The sequence below is a fragment of the Psammomys obesus genome, unplaced genomic scaffold (assembly GCF_907164565.1).
Source record: "Psammomys obesus unplaced genomic scaffold, mPsaObe1.curated_primary_1811, whole genome shotgun sequence".
Taxonomy (NCBI): Eukaryota; Metazoa; Chordata; class Mammalia; order Rodentia; family Muridae; genus Psammomys; species Psammomys obesus.
Window position 1 is genome coordinate 11448401 of NW_026588752.1, and position 23797 is coordinate 11472197.

Here is a 23797-nt window from a genome sequence, read left to right on the forward strand (position 1 = left end):
CTCAGGCCTAGAATGAGGGACTGGAAGGAAGTGCTTCAGGAACTTAGGTGAGCAAACTAGAAAAAGACAGACTACATGACATACATGACAGGCAAAGACGCCCAATGACTACATGACATTCCACATAGATGATAATAAGTAAGAAGCTATTGATGACTATATATTTAAAAAAAAATCAAAGCTAATGCACCTGCACTATCTACTGGGCATCAACAACTATGCTAATAAAACAAAACCAAAAGAAGCCAAGAAAGAAAAGCAATCACAAGAGGAACCTGCAGGGCTTCCCATTCAGCCTTGACAAAACACATAGGGGATGTGCCTCTAATTTGCAGGTAAGGAAACCGAGGCTCAGGGAGGGCAGAAGGAAGAGCAGTGCCTAACAGCCCTGGCTATTCTGAGAAGGCCCTGACTCCAGGGTTTGGCCTGTTTCATTTGCTGTAAAAATCATTCACACCTCCATCTCAGGAGGAAAATAATGAGCTGCTTTTAATTTCCCTGACTGCCAAAGGACTCCTTTGATAAAGGATCACTCAGGAAGGCTTTTGTGGACCCTGCTGGTAGTCTGAAGCCTGCCACAGGGCTTCATCCGCTTATAGAAATGGAAATTGCCAGAGCAAATGGGGTGCAGATTCTGGTCAATATTTAGATTTTTACTCTCAGAACTTTTAAGACAAGCACCAATTTCTGCCCCTGGAGAGTCAGACAGCAGTCCCTGCAACCTTCCCTCAATGGATCTGGTTTGCAGTATAGGTGTGTAGGGAACCTGTGCTCAGCATCAGGAAGAGCCAGGCCTGGCTGAGATGAGACCATGCTTCCAGGGGCTCCATTGTTCCTGATGGGCTTGGGCCGTGCTGGGCAGGGCAGAGTGGGGACCCTGACAGAGGGCCAGAGCAAAGCCTTTTGTTTGCCTTTGCTAGGAAAGAGTCCAAAAGCAGAGCCACACCAGAGCCTCAGTGATCACAGAGGACAGGAAATTGGGATGCCGGACCATTCTCCCAAGCCTCAAGAGAAGGCCTTTCAGGCAGGGCAATTACTAGGCAGCCAATGACAGGAACTGGGAGCCAGGCCGAGGGACTCAAGCACAGTCATTAAACATGTACCTGCTGTGTGCCAGATGCTTCCTAATTACTCAGTCTTCAAAATAACCACAGGAACTTATTGTTCCCACTTTAGAAATGGGGATACTGAGGACAGAAGGGTTGTGCCATTTGCCCAGGGTCATACAGCTGCAAAGTAGGGAGCCAAGATTCAATGCAATGTTCCCTCTACCCCGAAAGATACAAGTGCATGATAGGATGATAAGCCCCAGAAAAGTGTTCAGCCTCCTCAGCCACTGTGGAAATGAAGATCAGAACATGGGGCCTTCAGCATGCTTTTGCCAGGGTGGCTACAATCAATAGGGCAGATATTAACAGGTGAGACATGAAGTGGAGATATTGGTGCCCTTTTGCTTGGGCAATGAAGAAGTATGCGGAGCTGTGTCTTGGGGTGTCTGCTGCCCCCTCAAAAAGCTAACTGACTTTATTCTGATATTACCCTACGGCTTTGCAAGCCTACACTAAGGTACTATACTTTCTATACTCACAGAGTCAATCTAAGAGCTAACAAAGTAGATACAGCCTAAATAACCATCAGCTTGTTAGTGAAAGAAACGAATGAATGAACACAAGGTTCTGTGGTCTATGAAGTATCTATGACAGACAAAGCCAGAATGAGAAAGTGGTCATGTTTGCATGGGCATGAAAATGGGGAGTGTTTTGCTACACACACATACGGGCATAGGACAGATGTGCCTGAGTAGAGTACAGGGCTCCTTTTGTGGGATAATGAAAATTTTCATTGTTATGTGGTTGCTCAGCTTAGTAAACACACTAAATCAGTGAGCGGTGCACTCTGGGTAGACAGCACACTTTGTGAATTATATCTTAACATTTGTGAAAACAAAACAAAAATGTCTTGACTCCAAGTCTAGTCATGCTGAGAGCTGTCTCCTGTGCAGTGTCTGCTCCTGACTTGGGCTCTGAAGTCTTGCAGGGACCCACTGACACCTCCTTCAAAGATGTTCTTCTCAGCATCCTCTGGGGATGGATGCACTTACTTCCCTGAACTTAGGCGGTCACCCAGTGAAGCACAGACAGTAAACCTGACCAGAGATATACACAATGTAAGCTGCTCAGAATCAAATCTGTCAAAAATCCAAAAGGAAAAATGGCAGTAATTACTCCACACTTGAGATCTGAAGAGGCTGTTTTCACACTGTCAGGTTCCATTCTCCTTCCAACACAATGTTTGTTTTTATCCAGCCCATCCGGTCAATAGAAAAGCAGGGCTACTTCCTGGAAAATGTAAACTTTCCTCCGACAACAGTTATTTCAGTATCATGAGCTTCTGGGAAAGGTCTTCCCAGGAGGACCAGCATTTCAAGACCCTACAGCAAGAGCCCTCCACCTTTTGCCAGCCCTTCACAGACTTCCTGGTCCTCTAGTCTGAACTTACATGGACTCCAGCAGCTGCATGTACTGCTCATCCCCCCGGCCTCCTTCCACCTCGTGGTCCAGCTTGAGGATGATTTCATTTTCAAACTGAAAAAGTGGATGGAAATCAACAATTACAACATTGGAGGGCCATGTGCCTGGGAAGTCAATTCAATTAGTGGAATTGGAGCATCAGGGATTTTCTCCCAGTCCCAGTGCCTGGACCTGTGGATTCAAAGCTAAACAGGACTTAATTCATTCTACAAGTGTCTATAGGGTGGAGGGGAGGTACCCAGGATGAGGGCTAGAAGATGGGGTGTAAGAGGGAGAGAGGACGGAGAGTGAGTACTTCTTAGATACTATTTCATTTGAGCTTGCTCTCCAAGGTAAAATAGAAGTTCTGCAGGAAGGTGAAAGGGGAAGGGAATCCTAAGCATGCACAGAGTCAGGTGACAGGGCCCTGCATCAATGGTACATTGTGTTAGACAGCTACTATGTTAGTCCTGCATTCCTTTACCCACAGTCTAGTGGTCATATTAGATGTAATCTTAGTCCGTGGGTTCAAACATCTCCTTCGTGCCAAATGTGGGCACAGACCTAGCTCCTAGTCAGTGTATTCCAACACTCACATCCCAAGAATCATAAAGACCAAGGCTGATTCAGTGAGTCTAACCTGAGACTTTGTTGGAATTCTTGGCAACAAGAGTCTTAATGCTCAACCCGGAAGAGGAATGTTACAAGCCTGAGACAGCTAATGATGACACTAATGAATGTCTGCTTGGAAGCACACTCCATATAGGGAACCAGAGAGGAGGGGTCAAAACACAGACCTGATGCCACTCTGAGTCCCTGGAAGCTTTTCCGTTTTCATGAGTTGATATGTATGAATTGATATGTATGTATATAATTGGCTGGTTCTCTTTCTTTCTCTCTCTCTCTCTCTCTCTCTCTCTCTCTGTGTGTGTGTGTGTGTGTGTGTGTGTGTGTATGTCAGCTTAAAGTGAAGTTTTGTTATATGCAATGAGAATATTGCTGGGAAATATAATTAAGCTATAAAAAATGGCAGATCTCATGGGATTCAAGACTAGTAACTGTAGCAAAAGTCAGAGATCAGATTAGTAACCAGAAATCCAGGATCCTTCTGTGGTTTTTGGATACTTGTGAAAATCTTGTTGCATTGAAATCAGAGAATGTTTTCTCCCTTGTGCCAATGTCAAGAAGCATTTTGCCCTGCGGGAATCGTGGCTTATTCAATATACCCTTCTTAAAGCATGTTACTCTGACTTTTCTACAAGACTGTAACTCAAAACAGTTTGCATTGTCTTGATACATATCCTGAAGAATGCATCCAAGCATTCAGTCCACCTGGCCTACTTACTGCTCCCAATGAAACTGATACCTGTATGGAGGAAGGGGGACCTTCTCAAAGGCCTCTGAGATCTAAGGAGGCATCAGGGTTACTTGGCCTCTAATGCAGCTCTTCATGCTCAGTCCTCATACTACCCCCATGAGGCCTGGAAAGTCAAGAGCCACCTTTGAATGCAATGAAGTATGATGAGCAGCCAGCCCTGGCTTGGCACAGCCTCCAGTAAGTGTCAGTTGTTATTACAGATGAAGCAGGGGCTGTGTCTGGCCTCAGATGGATGGTGGTAGCCCTATGGAAGGTCATCCCTATGCACGGAGTCAAGATCCTGAGGTGATAAAAAGGCAGGGGACAGAGTCAACATTTCCCTGAATACAACTCATATGATTCCACTGTTCTCCCACCGAGGGTGCTCAGAGTCAACAGAAAGGACCAGGAAACTCCTGCTGATTTAGCACAAGCACAAAGGGGTTTTCTATAAATTGCCAGAGTTTGGTGACCATTTTCTGAAAGAGATAAAGGCAGGCACAGGGTTGTGATAAATACGAAGGGAAGGGCAGTCCCCGGGGGAAATGGTGTGAACAAAGCTGTGGAAGTGAGAATGCTGAATATAGGAAAGCAGTACAGCTGGAGCAGGCACTTCGAGGAAGGGAAAGGGGGGGGGAGGAAGAGAGGGAGAAAGGGAGGGAGGAAGTAAGCCAGCCAGCCAGCCAGCCAGCCAGCCAACCAGCCAGCCAGCTCCTGATTTTAGCCTTGCCTGAAGCCTTTCCCATTCGCCTGTTATAAAGGAAAGAAGGGAAGAAAGGGAAAAGGGGATATGGTGGGGGCTGTCTGGAGGAGATGGGCTGCCAGCCTGCAAATAAATCGTGTCTCTTACAAGATGCATCTTGCAGGCATTCTTGTCTGTATGAATTATTTTTCCAGTGTCAGGAGCTGGAGGATGTGATAGTTAGAGATGTCTTTTGTACTAAGAACATAAAGAAATAAGCCCAATGATGATAAATATAAAAACAGTCTCCGTGTCTGGGCCTTTGGGTTCTGGTGTTGAATATTTGGTTCCCAATGGGTGGTGCTGTTTTGGGAGGCTATGGAACCTTATGGAGGTGGGCAGAGCTGGTAGAAGCAAGTAACTAGATATGAGCCTTTGAGCGTTGAACAGGCCTTTTTTTCCCATCATGCTCTTCTTCCTGGCCTACTGTGATGTGAACAGCCTCTGCGAAACACCAGCCACCTTTAAGTGAGTTGCCATTCTTGCCCTCCCATGATGGTCAGGAACCTTCAGAATCCATGAGCTGGAATAAATCTTCCCAGTCTTAATTTGTTTCTATCAGGGACTTTGGCCGTGGTGGCACAACAAGTACAAACACATAGGTGCTGGGTCCTTTCTCTATTCCCCTCCATGCGAAGAACTTGAGGGACTTGCTAATGCTCTGTTAACTAAGCTATACCATGAGCTGCCAAAGACCCTCTGGCAAAGAATCTCTGTAATGGGCCAGTGGATAAATGTTAGCCCCTACAGACAGGATGGTCTCTGTCACAACTGCTCAGCTCTGCTGTGCAAAAACAGCTGTAAACAGCACAGAAGCGCTGGTATGGCAGCCACCCCACTGTAAAGCAGTATTTACAAAACAAGTGTCAAGGTGGCTGCAGTTTGTCAGTCTCTCGTCAGTGCAAAGAGCATCACAGCAGCAGCCACGGCATCACACTGTTGTAAGGAGGAGAGGAGGTTTCCATGTAAAGCACTGCAGCCATGTATAAGCTCACATGCGCTGAGCAAGTTCGCCCTGCTATCACCAGTAATGCTGCCGTTATTGCTGCCGAATGCTACTGGAAAGTGGCCCTGGGCGAGAAACAGCATTTTTGTTGTTGTTGTCTGAGTGGTTCTCTGGGAAATGCTGGCACCATTCCTCCTGGTGAGATGAACTGCTCTTTTGAACAGAGCAGCCGATGGGCTAAATAAGCACTTGTCGCGGGGTCACAAAAGAGCCTGTCGGGAGGGAAATTGCAGGGTTCCAGGGAGGGGGCAGAGCCAGAGATGGCACACATCTCCTGAGTCTTTCTGGGATGAGTAGGAGAGTTGAGGTCTCTGACAGACACATCCTGTGCCATAGTCAGTGTTGCCTATAGCTACGGGCTTTGGCAGCAAAAGAATTGCTTGAGTCATGCTTTGACATTTTTTTTTCCTGGTCATGAGGTTATAGATAAGTTAGCTAATCTTTCTGATGTCACTCTTTTTTATCCATTAGATGTGGGTTGGAAACAGCACCTACCTCTTGGTAGCAGTGTAAGACATTACTGGGAAATCATGTGTTTGAGGCTAAGCCTGGTGCTTGGGGCACAGTGGATTCTCAGCAAGTGCTCACAGTGACTACCATAGACATCTTTGTGTCTCTGTCCTTGTCACTGACATTAAAATCTCATATAATCTGGTAGACAAGGGAGATGAACAGTGCCCCGGCTTTATAAATGTGGACACTGAAGCAAAGGCTTGTCCTGGGTAGGAAAGGCTGGCTGAACTTGAGGTAGGGCTCTAACTCTTCCCTGGACACTGTCATTATGGGGCAAATAGAATGCAGTCTGTCTCACCCAAATTAATTCCATCTTCATCCCCCACCTTTACAGCTATATCCCTTTGTCATTTCCTCACCCCATCTCTACCAGGTGTGGATTGCTAGGGAATAAGTTACATTCGCAGATTTCATGTGAGTCTTGAGAACTAATTCAAACCAAGGGTGTGAACCCCAAGCTTCCAGAAAGGACCTTTTCTTCTAGCTTGCCAGGCTTTCTTCCACACTTCTCCTGCCTCTCCTAGCTGCTGTCCAGTATCCCAGCTGTTTATTATCATGTTCCATGGAATGTTTTCTGATGAAAGCTGAGGTTTAGGAACCACTACGGTTTCCTCATACGTTTGGTGCTGATTTTAATGGGGACACGCCTGATTGGCAGAGGGATAGCAAGGATGAAGCTGTCTGTCATCTTTTGGACTCCTTTGATCACAAACAGGGTAGCCTTTTCTTGATCTGGTCTCTACCTGACCCCATGCATTCCCCCAAGAGCACACGTTGGTAGCCTGTGATGGTATAATATTCATCTGATAAGTGAGGAGACAGAACTGGAGAGACCCAAACTCATTCAGATTCTAGAGAGTCAGTCTCTCGGGCTGCAAAGCACAAGAGCTGCTCAGAACACATGTATGTGTTATCATCCTTATATTCATGGTCTGAACCATTGGCATCCCATACCTACTCCATGCCAAGACTCAGACTCAACAGAACCTGTTGAACTGACGCTTTGATCTACTAATTCACTCAGCAATGATTGAGCTCCTGTTGTGTGCAAACATGGTGCTAAATAGATACCGTTATCAAAGGCTACATTCTTCTTAGCTAGAGTCTATCTGGACTCTTGAGTCTCCCCTATTTTTTAGGGGCTCAGCCCCCAGCCCAACTGGGATACAATCCCACTGTATGATCTTCATCTTAGATGGCCACTCCGGAGTTTCTCTCTCAGGGTCCCGCCTTCCTACCACGATCTTCCAGGCAGCCTTTATTTTCTTCTTCCACAGAGAAGCGTCCTAAAAGGCAGCTAACCTTTCCACCACCATGAGGGGGTCACTTAAGCAATGACTGGCATTCTCTAACTTCTAGAACTGTCTCCTTGGAACATTCTTTTTCTCTTGCCTTTGGTTACATTGCCAAAACAAGATTATTGTTGAAATGCACCGGAATGCCCTTCCCAACGCTGAGGTTCTTTTCATAAAGTATGGTTGGATGGAGGACTTGACATCTGCAAGTGCCTGGTACTTATAGGTTGCTAGTTTTGTGCTGAGGGATAAGCTTTGGCCCATAGACACTCCTGATACAGTGTAGAGACAGGCTTACAACAAGTCATCACAACAGATGAGTGCTATGGCTGTACCTCACTGCCAAGACACAACGAGGTGTTTTTTTGTTTGTCTGTTTTGTTTTGTTTTATCCTATAGGGGAATAGCACCCCCTGCCACAGCAGCCATGGTGTGGCCAACCTTAGGCCCCTCTTATTCACATCTCCTCTCCAACAAAAGACTCGCTGAGTACGCCATGGAGGAGGGCATCCTGTCCTAAGCAATGACAGAGTTTTGAAATGGTGTGGAGGGAAGACTGGCCTTATAAAGAGGACATCAACTGTACCTGTCATTTGCCTATGGAACATAGGACTTGGGCGAGAGGTGGAAACAAGACAATCTGGTCTTGAGGCGAACAAAGAATTACATGATGGAGAGAGAGACTTCTCCTGGGTTTTCCTCTCCTCCATCCCCTGTCCTCCAGCAGACTGAGGTACTCGGTGTCTAGCTCATCCTCACTCTCATTCAGCCCATTATAACCCCCTTGAGCCCATCTTGGTTTCTGCAGATGAATCATGGCTCCAGGGAGCAGCAGAGCTATTCCCAAATAGTAAGCCTTAGCTATCTAGGATCTCTTCTGGCAATTAAGCAGAGGAAAGAGCCCACAGAAAGGCTGGATACTTGGTTCTAGGCCCAAAAGCCTAATATGGAGAGCAAAGGCCTGGTCTTCTATTCCTCTCAACTCTCCTAGTCCTTCGGGAATTCTGGGTTCTCTACGAGGGGCACAGGGTCCTCTTCTCTCAGACTGTTTAAGAATGATGTACTTAGGCTGGTTTGCACAGAAGATCTCTTACATTCTAGACTCCAACCTGATTCCGCTTTTCTTTTGGCTATCATGGCTACTTGGGGGCTCCTCGGGGCCTTGCCTGTCCTCTTTGCAGAGGACAGCTTTCTCAGCCACTTGCGCTGAGCCCAAAGCCATGCACCTCAGCCAGCTCCTCTCTAAGCTGAGCCCCCTATCAAACATTCTGGCTAGTTTTCACAAGGGCACCTGCCCCATTAGTCAGCCTGATTGTTCTGTCCCTTATGATAAGGGAGCAGAGAAAAGAAGCAATTGGGGGGCGCGCTTACAATGAGGTCTCAAAAAGACAGTCACCAGATCTTGTTTAGCACGCTGCATGCCATCAGGTACAGGGGTGTTTCCTCTGCATATCTGTGTTCAGGACCTCTTCTAAGGTGTTGGCTGATGAGAGGTGCTGCTCTGAAGGGAAGAAGAATGGCTTTTCACCTAATGTCATGTTCCTTCAGGTGTTCCCCCATGCTTCATAGACTCATTTTCCCTTCAGTGGCAGTTGATCCTAATTTGACTTCAGGTACTCATTCTGGGCTGCCACTTCCAGGTTGATCCAACCCAGGTAATCAAGTGGGGTTCCTTTCTCCATCTGCGCTCCTAACAACCATCAAAGACTCCCTTCTGTTATAGTTTCTATTCAAATATATTTTCAGCCATATCTTGGTAGGGAAGGTAGGGGTTTTAGAATTGTTTCTCTGGTGCTTGGCCATCTCTGTGAATCTTTACTTCAATTTTTTGGATCAGAAAAATCAAGGACCTCTATATATCCAATTCAAGTCTTTCAAAGAAGATTATTTGGTGGCAGGATGGGGTTTGAAGCAAGGGGCAGAGACACTGGGTGAAGGTGAAGAACAAGAGTTCCAACTAGTTGAGGGGGCAGGGCTCCTAAAAAGTGATCAGAATGCAAGGGAGATGCTCAGGCAGCCTCTCTGTGATTTTTTGACCAACCTTCCTAAAAAAGGAAGTGACTAAATGGTGCAGACACCTGCTATGAGAATGAACATTTTCTATCCCTACCAAACTTCTAGAATGAGTCGGCGTTGATAACCATCCTATCCCCATTCATTAGGAGACCTGATTTCTAATGACAAATACTTGGACAAGAATTACTGCATTTTACAATGGTTCTGGATGATGTGCTAAAGGAAGCCCTGGGTTCCTGACGTACACCCAAGTGCCTCTTGACTGACAGGCCTCTAACTACATTTGTTATCCACTTTGAAGTACAATGTGAATGTGACATTTGGCTAATAGGGCTTTTTCAAAGTCATTCAGGAAGATGACGTGCCAGGCAAAGTTGGGAGCAAGCATGATATGGCAGAAGCAGTCACTGGATCTGGAAGTAAGATTCCCATATCTTGGGAAGGAATGGACTAACAACAGAACAAGAAAATGCATTTTTCATATTAGCCTGAAGCAGAAACCGTGATAGAATACTGACCAGATATGATCTGCCAGCTCATTTTGGACACACAAATAATGTCCCTGACCTATTGAAGCCTCTGATTGAAGCACAGGCAGATGAAATGAGGCTATCGTTAGGGGAACATGGACTGAGGATTAGGGATGCTGGTGTCAAATTCCGGCATCCTTTTTTTTTTTTTTACCTTTTTGAAAGCCCCGCTCCTTTGATATTCACACAGCATCATGTCGAAGAAGATGGGAATGGTGGCTTTCCTGAGCTCAGCCTCAGGAATAAGTGTCATCTCTAAGATAGGTCCCACCATGCCTGGGATGAAGCAGATTTTGTTCTGGCCTGCAAGAGAAGAGGGACAGGGGCACATGAAACGATTCCATGATGGACAGGTCCTGATCCTGAAAGCTGCAGAGAGGAAGAAAGGAGGAAGGGAGTCAAAATGGTAGTTAACTTTTCTATCGTTGTTTTCCAGGAGCCAGGCAGCTTTGAGCATTATGTATTGGTTAGCTTGCTGAGAGAGGAGCATGTGTCACCCCAAATAAGCCCCCTTACAAAGGCTGATATTGTATGAAGGCTGATAGCGATAGGATGTGGTGAGAGCGTCAGTGTGTGTGAGGGCATCATGCCTCTGCAAAACACAACCCTAATTGAAAAGAAGTGATAGGGTTGGGTGTGCGGGCATGTTTAGAATTAAATCCATCTGCATCGTGAGCCATGCTTCCAAGGTCTGGATAAAGTGGCTCTAACAATGGCTTTTTGAAACAACAAAAGCAATTCTCTCTGCTAAGAGGCTGTAGAGCAGCTTGGGTGGGGAGGTGGGATTTAAAGCAGCACTTTAGGGTGGACAAAGCTCGGTTTCTGGTGCCTTCCGCCTCATCACAGGGCATTCCCTTCTGTCTGCGGTTCAGCTGCACTAGTTTGGTTCCAGTGCCACAGGTTTGCCTTGCTTCTGTTGCTCCAAAGCCAGACTCAAGGATATTTTCCCTGACTGCTTCCCAGATCTTCTGTATCATCACTTATTTTCCCCCTGGATGGCTCCCATCTTAGCCCAGGCACAGGGAGACAGGTGCCCCTCTGTATCTCACTCTCCACTCTGGCTAGACAGATACCTTTTCTGAACCCCTTCCCTGCCTCTCACCCAACCTTGAAATGTCTTTGCTCATAGACTTGTTTGTTGAAATCTGCTTCCCTTACTGAGCTCCACGAGGGCAGAGACCTGAATCTGTTCTCATTGTTTTGGTGACACTGAGAGAGAACAGACTAGTGTATGTCTGGTGAGGAAAATGCTTTGCCTGGCTCTTTCAGTCACCAGTTATTTGGTGTGGATGTGTGTCTCACAAAGGGCTGAGCAAATCCAGTTCTTGAGGAGACATGTGAAATTATGTCTGTGTGTGCTTGGCACAGGAACAGGCAGAATCAGCCCCACCTCAGCAAGGACAAAACACCTAAGAGCGCTGATTCTGGAGCCAGACTGCCTGAAGTTCCAGATGGAACCCTAACAAGTGAATGCGCAATGTTGAGAAAGTCTGTCTCACCTCTGGGGGCCTCGACGCCCTCACCTACAACTTAAGGTATCAATAGTATTCATGTCAGAAGGCTGTTTTGAGAACAAATGAATCATGGGCTGAGAAGATCACCAGTGGGCAAAAGGGCCTACTGCTCAAGCCTGAGGACCTGAGTTTGAGTCCCTAGAACCTATGGACAGAGAGCACAAGCATATATAATCTCAGCAATCCTATGGGATGATGGGAGGACAAAAGAAGAGAATCCCAGAAGCTAGCAGAGCAGCCAGCTCGCTGCAAACAATGAGAAAATAAGCAAGAGATCCATCTCAAGCAAGGTAGAGGAAAGGGACAAATACCCAAGGTAGTCCTTGGGCCTCCATATGTGTGCCAGGCTGTGTATGTGTGCACACATTTATATTCTCTCTCTCTCTCTCTGCCTCCTTCCCTCTTTCCCTCTCTCCTTCCATCCCCATTGCAGTTTTTTTCTGTCTCATAAAAGAGCCATTACTTAGCAAGCTGCCAGGTCACTGAATGGCATATGACACATGTCACAGAGCATTAACTATTGCCACCATGCTGTTTTCACAGAATACACCACAAAGAGTAGCCTGTTGAACAGAGCTTAGTATGCGCTGCAGAACACAAGCACCAGACATCACAGAGGTGAAGAATGAAGACTAGCACCTAGAACTGCAGAGTTTCCACGGACGGAGAGACAAATCCCAGCAATGCCACCCTTGAAGCTGGCACCATGAGTATATCATCAGTACTGGCCCCTTCTTCCTGTTGAACTCTACAGCCCAGGAGCCTGCCTGGTTTCCACCACTGTCAGGCTAGACCTGATATAGAGGGCTCCCGAGGATACAGAAACTCCCAAGTGGCACAGTATGCAGCCTGGCATGGCTCCTTCTGATTGGAGTGGAAAAAGGAGCTAAGAGAAAAGGTCATTGAAAATCAGTTCTCATTCAGCCTAAGCTAGGCTTAATGAGATCCACCAGATCCATGGCAAAGAGGCATCAACCAAGGAAAACCTGTAGCTATGAGAAGTAAACGAGGAATTCAGGCACAGAAATGCTCTTCTGGATCATCGGCCCCATCACAGAAGACATTTGGATTAAACTTGAACCCCAACTGCTCATTTTAGTCCAAATAGACAAAAAGAAGACTCTTCCTTTGCCAACCTGGTTTCTAGGTTTCTAACTTTGTCCTTCAAGATATTTTTCAAACAACGGGCGGGTTTTAAATTTTAAAGTTGAGTGCAATAATAAGCAGAAGGTAAATTAGAACTGTCAGATAAAGCACCACGGATGGGGATGCTGCTAAAGCCACAAAGGCTGCAGAAGACCAGAGGGTGCCAGCGTGAGGGATATATTTAAAATACTTTAAAATAAAGACTGGACATGCTGTGGAATAGAGATTTTTAAATACTTTTGACCTGTTTTCTCTGTAGTCTGTTGAGATATTTGAGAGACCGAGGAAAGAGGAGAAAGAGAGATGCTGATCTTTAAAATCACAGTGATTGCAATGGCACATACAAAAGAAATTTTTATTCCTTTATCCTTTAATCCTAGTACTCAGGAGGCAGAGACAGGCAGGCCTCTATGAGCTCAAGGCCAGCCTGGTCTACAGAGCTAGTTCCAGGGCAATGAGGGCTACAGAAAGGAACTCTCTCTCAAAAAATCATAACAAACAAATAAACAAAAACTTAGCACATTGGCATTTTTGTTTAAATAACCAAATAAGTGCATGGATTTGTATCTATATACATAAGTACACAAACTCACAGAAAGAACACATTTGTAGCTAACTGAATGGAAACACATTTGGAAAAAAAAAAGAATTCTCATTCAAGAAACACACCTGGTGCTATACGAGGGAAGGAAAAAGAGGAAAGGAATTGGTTTGAGGGTTTTTTATATAATAGATGCTGGGTGTCACTGGGAAGAGACAGCAATTAGAAAATGGCAGTGAGCCAGCAAGCTATGCCCAGATGTGCCAGTTCAAGGTGCTGGAAGGGTCCTATTGTTAATGAGAGATTGGGGAAAGCCTAGGTGTGTGGGTGTAGGGGCCCTGTGTGTTCCTACCTGAGCTGCTCATCACTCAGTGTCACTACTCATCATGCCCTCAGGGGAGACTGACAATTGAACACTGAGGATCTGGGGTCACTAGGAGGATGAGCAAGGAAAAGAAGATAAGAAATCTGTGGGAATCTGTCTGAGGGAAGCTGGGCAGGTTGCTGGTCCCATCAGGCTGACACAGGACGGAAGGGGCAGGACTGTAGGGTGCATTCCATGCTGCCACAGCCCCTGACATGGTCAACAATAAGGGAAAGTTATGCCCTTTTTGGATTTCAGAGTCTGCTAGACTTCCTAGGGACTTACAAATAAAGAAAACATCACTCTGTTCAATGGGAGAAGAGTGAGCATGGCCATCCATTCTTCCAATATCAGCTTGGAAAAACCATCCTGTCAGCACTGGAAGATGCCTGCTCCTGTTTCCCACAGGCCTGTGGAGTCTCTGAGGCGCATACTCCCAGGAAGGTCTCATCCTGTCTACTCCAGGGTCTGTGGTACTGTGCATATCAGGGGTACTGTGCATGTGACTCAACTTCTTCAGTCCTCCAAAATGGTAGAAGGTTAAAAGGGTGATAGAAACACAGAAGCATGGGGCTTTTCAGGGTCTGGTGCCTGAGGGAACTTCAGCATTATGGACGATAATTAAAGATGGTGATGTGTGATGAGGGAGGATTGTTTAGGCTCAGCACTATGTGGGGTTCTAGAAAGAGCAGAATAAAACAATAACATTCCACTATGGGAAAGCCACTGGCCCTTTTCTGGGTACTTACAGACCATTCAGTCTTCTGTTTTAAACTTTAATTTACTTTTATTGCAAAGAACTAACTAGGGAAAGGATCAGGGTGAACTTTCCTTCACTGCTATGACACTCACAATCGTCCTTACTGTTCTCAGGTTCACTGGATGCTATCTAGCCCACCCTCACAGATGTGTGCAAAGTACCACGTTCTGCAGGCCATTTGGGGGCCCCTTCATGCCCTACCCATGCCTAGCACCTGACTTCCCTCCATAGCAGGTCTATTGCTTCTCCAGTGCACCCTGCCTCTTCTCTCTTGAGCTTTCACACTTTGGTGTCAGCTTCACTCCCCACTCTGAGCAAATGCGCCCGAAGAATAAACACACCAGGTGATTCTTTACAGCCCTAAGGTTCAATATAGATGCTGTGAACCATGTGTCTTTTGAACGTTTGCGGTATGGCTGTTCAAAGTTAAACGTATTCTGAGCATGCAAAAATCTACCCAAGAACAAATGTTTTTTAAACCTTAAAAATCTTTTATTCTGATCATCCATTAAAGCCATAAAATGTTGTAATGTGAAGTTAAATAAAAACAGAGATTCAGCTCTGATTTTTTTTTTTTTTTCTGAAATCCAGTCCTCTCTCGATGTCAGGCAGATGCAGATAGCTGTGGCTCCCAGCAGCCTCAGCACTATGAGAAAAGCAAGCAATGTGCCATATGCTGGAGCCATACTCCAGTATGCTGGGTTATTAAGCTGGGTAAGGGGGTTGTAATGCATTTTCCACTTACAATATTTTCAACTTATGATGAGCTTATTGGGATATAGCCCCATTACAAAACACATCTATGTGGTTAAAATTAATTCTTTGCTTATTTTAATTATCTCCCTTTCTTTGTCTTTTAGCACAGGGTCTCCTATAGCCCATGTTGGCCATGAGCTCCCAATGGAGCTAAAGATTAAACTGAATTCCCAATTCTCCTGTCACCATCTCCCAAGTACTAGTATAATACACAAGGACCACCATGCCCAGAGCTTTTAAATAATCTGTTAATGTAGATACTAGAGTGTTTAAAATAAGATACATGGCCTACATTCTATTTTGACAGGACAGGTCTATAGAAGGAAGAGATTTTGGCTCTTTCCTGTTGGGGTAATCAATGGCTCACACACTCTGTAGGATCCTTATAAACTCTCTGTGTGCCCTGAGTTTCTTTTCTACAATTATTTCATCTTTACAGACATTAATTACAAAATTATAATCAAGCAATCAATATTCAACTTCTCAGTGGTATTGTGTGAGTCAATGAAGGCCTGCATTGCTAGCATGTTTTCAGTTTTAACATCATTCACATGACCTTTAGAAGGTGCTTGAACTGGATTTCCGTTATTGGTGTCATAAATCACCACCAACTGATGACTTCAAACACATTAATTATCTCATACTACAGGAGATCAAAAATCTAAAATGGGTTTCACTGTACTAAAAGAGCAAGGTATGAACACACATGACTGAAGTCAGAAGTCCAAGGAAGAATCAATTTCATTCCCACTTCAGGCTCTTAGAGCCCCCTTTGATTCCTCCCACCTGCATTCTTACGTGGCCATGGACCTTCCTCACATCTTTCTGGTTCTCATTCTCCTGCTCTCTCTTCATATATAAGGACCTTGTAATTGTATTCGGCCCATCTGAATAACCCAAGATACCCTTACTACAAGAATCCTAAATTTGATCCTAATACATGTATTCTTTACTGTTTAAGGTATCGTGGTCCACAGTTCCAGTTTTTCTGCTCACTACGGTGCTCAATATTTTATGTGCATAGGTGTATGGATGGGTGGTTTTTTTTTAATCCCATTCTTTCTTATTCTGGGAAGCCTATCATCCAACCCTGGTAAGCATGTTTGCTTAGTCTACTATCTTGGAATATTTGCCTTGCTGCATCTTGGCTTCAGTCATGACGAGGACCACTCAGTCTCTGATGTATTTTAGGATGTATTTCCCTCATGGGCTCTGTACCATATCATTTCACTTTAAAAAGCAATATTCCAAATTTCCCTATCTAGACAGTTTTTTTTTCCTTATAGGGTATTAATTGTGCCTTATTTCCCTTCAACTCTCCCACTTTTTCTGGAACTTAGAATAATGCTTGGCTCCTTGGGAGATGTATAAGAAGAAACAGCCCAGTTGTTCTTATGGGCTTTCCAGAAGTGGTAGTCCCACACATGTGACCAAGATGCCACTGTCTTTCTTTCCCATGATGACTGTTAACACACCATCTCAACGTTAATCTAAAGAAGTATGGGAAGGTTAAAGGCAGAGTCATTTTAGCAAAATGAGCATTGCCCAGTGCCAAGCAGAAAGCCAGTGCTAGAATGCTATACCATTGCCATTAGTTCAGGACCCCTAAACACAAATTGCAGGAGCCCTTAAATGGCTGGGCTCCTAACAATATGTAGTTTCTTGCATCAAGAACTCTCATTGCATGCCTTCTCTCCCAGACTAACATACATGTAAGTGTGAGCACACACAAGCCTAGACTCTTCCCATTAGAATGAATATTAAATAACCATCAAGCCTGAGACAAGCCTTGCAATTAGATCTCTATAATCACATGGATGCGGCAGACTTTCCTAATGAGAAGACGATACTGATGCTGAGTCTCATGATTGCTGCTGGCAATAAAGCACAGTTTCAAATACCAACACGCATGATGATGTACTCATTATCTGTAGTCTTTGAAAAACACAGTTGGCTATTTCACATCACTGGAAACTATAAACTGTTTGGAAAAAAAGATTATTCATAAGAACATTAGACCTGGGATCCAAAGACAAATTTTTCTAATTGCAGCTCAAGGAACTCTTTCTTGTTGACCTTTGGTGTTGATCTTTCTGCTTCTCCTGATCTACCATAGCTCTATGACCTATAAAACCGAAGAGCCAAATTAGTTGTAATGGAAATCTGGCCACCAAGGCTACGACAAAGCTTTCATTTTCTTCCTTAAGTAAAACTCAGAAGCTGATCAGCTTGAAGTTGTGAATCTGAGAAGATGGAGCTTAGAGCCATTTCTATCCTTAGTGTTGTTCTCAAGGCATCAAGATAATTGCTGCCTCTCCAGCCATCATGTCATCTTCCAGAAAGAAAGAAGGGCAAAATAATGATGTGCTCTGCTTTCTGAGTCTACTCTCTTGTCCCTCTCCCTTTCCTCCACCCCCTTCTCTTTTTGAAGAAATACTTGTCTGAATACACACAAGGGTGTTTCTGATGATTTTTTTTTCATGTGACAGATCGAGGTCACCTGACCATCTATCTATGGCAAGACATTGTTAGCTGAGCGAATTGCAATCCTAAAAAACAAAAACATTATCAGGATCCAGTCAGCTAGGAGGTTTGAGAAGGAGAAGAGCTACCAGAGCTACCACATGGGCAATCAGCCAGTCAGCAAGCCACCCTTTAAAGTCCATCATTAGCTGTGTAGTGGTCTCACTACATTGGTCCCTAATGAACTTGGAGTTTGGTCCTGGTGTGGATTATCAAGCTAAACTCATTAGTGTGATAACACCAGAATCCCACAGAACAACAGGACAGGATGTCAATGAAGCAGCCACTCATCCTCCATGCCTCAAGTTTCAGCCTTTATTCCTGTAAGATACAAGGAAGAAGAAGGTGGCCATGTTACTAATGATTGGAAGCCTAGTGTGTGTGTGTGTGTGTGTGTGTGTGTGTGTGTGTGCGCGCACATGCCAGAGAAACCCCTTGAGACTAATATCCTTTCTCTTCCCTCTGATGTCTCACCAAGAGGGGACAGGTGGCTCTTTTGGTAAAGTTTCTTTTGATTTTTGTTTCCTGAAGTAAATATCATTTGTCTGAACAAGGGGCCATCTCAGGAAGGCCAGTACAGTGGTGTTTTCTAGGACCAGATCTCTAGCAGGGTAATACGGGAATACAGCATTCAGATGACAGTGCCAGAGGCCACATCTAGCCCCCTTTGACACTTCGGGTGGACTGGCTCTCTCTGTTCTTACAATTGCTTTTTAGAAACTCCTTGCTCTCTCAGCAAACGCCATCCTGAAGGGCAGTCACAATCAATGGCTCTTGTCCTGCAACCTCCAGATGACAGGTCTTTTCATTGTGTTAATTCATTCTGCAGGAATCTTGAGCAGCCAAGAGGTCTGTGATGTGTCTGAGCAAGCGCTTCTGCCAGCACGTTTGTTTGGTTTCTACCTCTGGTCCACTAGCTGGCTGGGTAGGAGAACTTTTCTCCTCCCCGAGCCTCAGTGTCCTCACTGGTAAAATGTGGGCTGGATCATATAAATCCCTCTTCCAGTGATCCTCAGGGGTCTGCCCCAGGAGTCAGAAAGCCATTTATAATGGGCTCTGCGCCCCCTGATACTTTAATTATAACATTTCTGCTTCTATCCCATTTACTTATTGAGCATGAATTCTTCTCTTTTATGAGCCCTCAGCTAAAAATAAATGCTTGGAAAAAAAATGCCGGACAATATGATCTCTAAATGGCTCTTCTTTCCAGCTCCGATGTTCTGTGATTCTAAGCAGGTGGAATATTTGGTAACAGCTTTTCATTCATCAGCATAATTGGGAGTACAAGACTCCCTGCCAAAACATAATCTATATCAAAATAAAATCTTCCACGGGCAAAACAACACAGTGAAGGATGCTCAGAGGAGAGCAGGCTGTGTGGAGGCGCTCAGGACAAATGAAGCAGAGCTCCTAGTTCTATGATTCTGTCAGAGCCTGGGGTGTGGCGCTGGGAACAGAGATGCACCACAGCTTCAGCTAGTCTCTGTTGGGAGAAATAAAGTGAGCAAGCCAGAGGGCCATTCTTTCACTGGGAGCATGCAATATTTTAAAAACATTCAGTTAATCATCATTGATATTCACACACTGTAAAATGTCTTGAAAGATCTAGGGGTTTTTGTTGTTGTTGTTGCTTGGTTTATTTGTTTGTTTGTTTGTTTGTTTTTGGCTTCTTTGGAAAAAAAAATCCAAAGACGTGGTGGTGATGGGCTTATATTCCAGGCAGATAGCAAGCAGCTGGAGTGCTGCAGCCACGGGCTGTTGCTTTCTGCTGGAGCATGTCTGCGGCACTTTGCTCTTACATGTGTCTACACCAACATCGTGTCTTCATGTGTCTACATGTACATTATGTCTTTTTTTTTTTTTTGCTTTATTGCAAAACAATGGTGTTAGCATTTGCACACACAATGTCCTGCACAGGCTCCTCTATTAAAGGCTTGGGTTATAGCTGGTGCCTGGTGCCAATTATTTCCTGGAGGAGATGAAGACTTTAAGAGGCAGGGCCTGGCTGGGAAAAGTAGGTCTATGGGCTATATGTCATTGTGCGGTGGGGGTGGGGCTATGCTTCATCACCCCCAACACACTTTTTTTTTTCCACCATGAGGTGAGCCTCATGATGATCCACCTCACCACTAGCTTTCAGTTCACAGAGTTAAGGCTGGTGGACTGAGGCCTCTGAAACCACCTGTCAAATTAGGAATTTTCAAAGTTGTTCTCTTGGCTATTCTGGTCATAGTTACAAAAAGCTGACTGACACAAATGGCGAGGGAGAGAAGGTAATTTCTGATAGCCCTTTCCTTATTCAAAGCAGTCAGGGGGGGAAAAAAAAGGACACGATAAAAAGATATTCCCAAGGGGACGGGTCATAATAATATCTGAAGAGGTGTTGATAGTTATAGCTTGGGAGTGTGTCACCAGCATCTTAGAGAATAGGGCCCAGAGAGATGATCCAGTTTCCCAGAGTGGCCCTGGGGAAATACTTAGGAAAACCAAAGGTTTCCTACTCCACATGTTGGCAGAACCTGCACTATTGACTCTGTGTGGGTTACCTATGCAGCCCTACCTACTTCACTGTCTCACTGCTTGGACCCCATTCTTTGGGCTTTAGTGGTGTACGCTGGACTGAGTTTTGATGGCAATGGGGTACAGCACAGCACAACGAGGTTCCACCTTGTTGCGCAAGCGCAAGAATAGGAATAACAATTCTGACAGGAGTGTGCCGACCACCACAGCTACATTTGCCCTGGTCTTTGCTCTTAGGACCTTCATTCACATGCGCCTTGGGAGAGATGTTATTTCCTTTACTTAGGGCAAGGGATGTTAAATTCCCTTGCTTGAAGCTTGCTTGTACATGACTGGGCAAGGTCCCAGGCAGAGCTGTGGCAGTCTGTTTTGGGCCTAGGTCCTTTGCTCTGCTTTAGACTTTGTGAGCCAACTCATGGCCTCCCTGTCATCAGCTATATGCTCTTAGCTGGACTCTGATGTCACCAACAACCACAAAAATCAGACTGGTGATCTATCCTCTGTATTGTACCCTCCCCTTGCAGGGAACGGACCCTAATCTAAACGCTATCCAGAAACTCTGACAAGGACCAGCAGATATGAAGACTTCTGGGAAAGTAGGAAGCACAGTCTAGGATGTTCATTAAGATTAAACCCAGGAGAGACAAACCCCCTTATAAATGCCTCTAATGAAAAAAAGCCAATAGCTAAAAAAGCCTGGAGAGGAGCAATTGGACACCAGGTAGTCAAGAAGAAAGCCAAATGTCAGCGACAGAAGTCCTCATTCTTCATGGACATCCATTCACCCATGTATCCATCTTTTATCCAGAATTTTGTCTATAAGCTAGATTTCTTTCTCCTGTCCTCATGGAATGAAAAATACACTCTGTGATGTCTAATTGTCTGAACTCTGTGATGTCTAATTGTCTGTAAGCAACTTCCCTTTTGAGTTTCCTGGTCAGTAAGAGAAAGGAGGGGTGGTTGTAAAGGGTGTGATATGAAGTTTTCGATAGCATCTCTTTTATCCAGACCGCACTCAGAACGTCAATAAAGGTTCCTATGCCACCATCGCCATCCCTCCCTTCACCATTAGCCACAAGCCATCCTTGTAGCTTACTGTGACAGGGGCAGCTTCTGGAGTCATTTCCAGAGAATCCATTCTCCAACTCTGTGAGGTTCAAAATTCTTGTATGGACCACATCACTCAAGAAGCAGGATGTAGACTAGCTACCGCCAATCAGCAGCAAGCATTTCTTGGATGCGTGAGAACAGTTTCCCACAGCAGCCCTATCTCCTCCTCCTCCCTCTCATAAATTCCTGTTTCACTTCATAGGCCTTTGGGGGCATCACACAGAAGCAGAGTCACGTATGCTGGGAAGGACAGGGTGGGGCTGGTCTTCAGGAAGGTGCTGGACACCTGCAGATGCCTCTTTCCAGGCACGGGTGTCTACTTACCCAGCTTGTACCACATATCACGGATGGAGAAGCCAATGAGCCGTCTCATGTCTCCGTACCTGGAAGGAGCAAAAACGCCTGCTTTAAACCCCATTCCAGAGCCTCTCATGAAGCTCCTCCCTCTCAGAAAAATCCAAGAAAGCAACCTACTTATTCAGGATTTTGTTGTACTTAGCGTGCGTGAACTGCTCCAGCTGCAGAGAGTCTTGGGTGATAAAAGCAACTGCCAGATGAAAATAGTTGTTCCACAGCTGTAAGAGAAGAAGAGAGCAGTCACAGAGAGGGTCTGAGAGAGGGGAGGCATAGTAAATGCTGGGGAACGTGAATAATTTATAAAGACAGCAGAAGACAGAGGCAAGGCCAGTTTAATTGTGTGCTCTGCAATTTTCTAACTGGCATAGACTCCGAAATTAACATCCTGGCCAAAGCAAGGACAATGGGTGATTTTTCTCTATACCCTGGCCATGCCTCTCCCTCCCTGACAATGGAGGTCAAGGAGAATTTTAGAGCTGAATTCCTGTTGCTGTCGTTGAAATTCTTGTGCTTCTGTTGTTCTTTTTGTTGTTTCTTACTTTCTTTCTTTTTTAAAGACAAATAATTCAGCCCAACGGGCAGTTGAGCTGGTTCCTGCTTTGCAATTATAGGTGTGTGAAAGATAAGGCTGTCCAGGAAGTCAGAGCCTCATGGGCACCCTCCCCGATCTACCTGATAGCTCGCAGGAGCCAGCCTACAGTCCGTTCTGTCTTAAAGCATTTTGCATTTGCCTTCCTTTCTGTTCACTGATCTTAAAGCCTGGTTCTGAGATCAGCAGCAGCATTGCTTGGAAATTCATTAGAAGCACTAATCGCTCTGTCCCTGCCCAGATGTGCAGAATCACACCTTAAGGGAGTGGGGCGTAAAGCCCAGAGATATGTATACCAAAAAACCTCTCAGGGTGAGAGTGTAAGGCTAGAACCCCCTCTTCAGCGGTTTCCATGGTCTCAACTTCCGTAAGTTTTGCAGATGTGTATGTGTGTGTATGTGTATGTGTGTGTGTGTGTGTGTGTGTGTGTATGTGTGATCTGCTGCTGACTGTGAAAGACACTAAGACACTGCTGGAATCCGCTCCCCTAGCTGGTAATGTGACAGAGCAGAACAAATATTCATTCAGCATGTACATATGGAAAGTACTCAGACGGATGAGCATGGTGATGACAATATTGATATGGGCCACAGGCCTGAAAGATGAAGGTCCAGCATGGGTATTAATAAACCTCAGAAAACTTATCTGCAAAGTTGGGGTGATCCGGTGCTCACTGCAGTGGGCTGCAGTAAAGGTGACATGAGACAATGTGTTCATAGGGCACGAACCGCAGGAAGCGCTTCAAAATACCGGCAGGTCTCATTGTTTTCTTTTTGATATCCAAATACCAAAGCAGAGTCTATCAACTTAAACGCTCAAGGGAAAGTGTTTGAAGACACCACAGGCTGGACTTGCTAAGTTTTTGTACACTGTGTGGCAAAAGGACAGACCCAAGCAGCAAGGGGGACCACCCTGCCATGAAGTCAGTCACCTTCCACTCAAGTCCACCCACCACAGGCTACAGATAGCCACCACCGCCATGGTCGTGACTGTTAATGCCATACCTTCCGTAGGCCTAGGGGTCCAATTTCAGAGAACAGCAGGCCTGGGACCCCATTTCTTATGAGCTGCACAGCTTTATTTCAAATCAGGAAACCCTAAGGACTAGTCGTGTCACACAGGGCTATACAGCCCTACGGGACATACTGAAGAGGTAGTTATTTTAAATTAATCAAAGAAGCCATGAAAGTAATATCCATACGGTTTTAGAAGTTGGATGACAACAGAAGTTTCAATAATAAAATATTATTTTCCTATCCCATCTTAAACCATAACCTAATTCCTCAGAAGAAAATGGCACCAGTGTCTTGGTATTCCCTCAGAGAGCTGTGCTGTATAAATAAATAAAAACATGCACATTTTTTTAAAAAAGCCAGTCTGCTGTATTCTGCTTTTTTTTCTTTACCCATCTATATCGTGATTCCCCAGTAGCAATACATAGCTTCCGCATTCTCTTTTATTGATGCATGGTATGCTACTATTAGGGTTATTTCAGCTTTACATTTATAGACATATAATAGACATTTAACCTCTTTATAGAGACATAGCTTGGTCCCACTTCTCTTTGTCTGTCAGTGGCATTGTCTTCTCCCCTTGTTTGAACCTCTTTCCATGTGAGAACCTCTGTCTATGTTGTACATTCCTAGGG

At 45.0% G+C, this 23797-nt stretch overlaps 1 protein-coding gene across 1 annotated transcript in view; it reads right to left on the bottom strand.

Moving 5' to 3' along the window:
- Dock2 (dedicator of cytokinesis 2) overlaps positions 1–23797 on the bottom strand; it is a 403875-nt gene that overhangs the window by 41671 nt on the left and 338407 nt on the right. The window contains exons 31-34 of the mRNA XM_055604610.1: positions 21678–21778; positions 21528–21586; positions 10124–10272; positions 2500–2585 (exon numbers count right to left, since the gene is read on the bottom strand). Coding sequence (XP_055460585.1) covers positions 2500–2585; positions 10124–10272; positions 21528–21586; positions 21678–21778 — 395 coding nt within the window. The remainder of the gene's footprint in view (positions 1–2499; positions 2586–10123; positions 10273–21527; positions 21587–21677; positions 21779–23797) is intronic.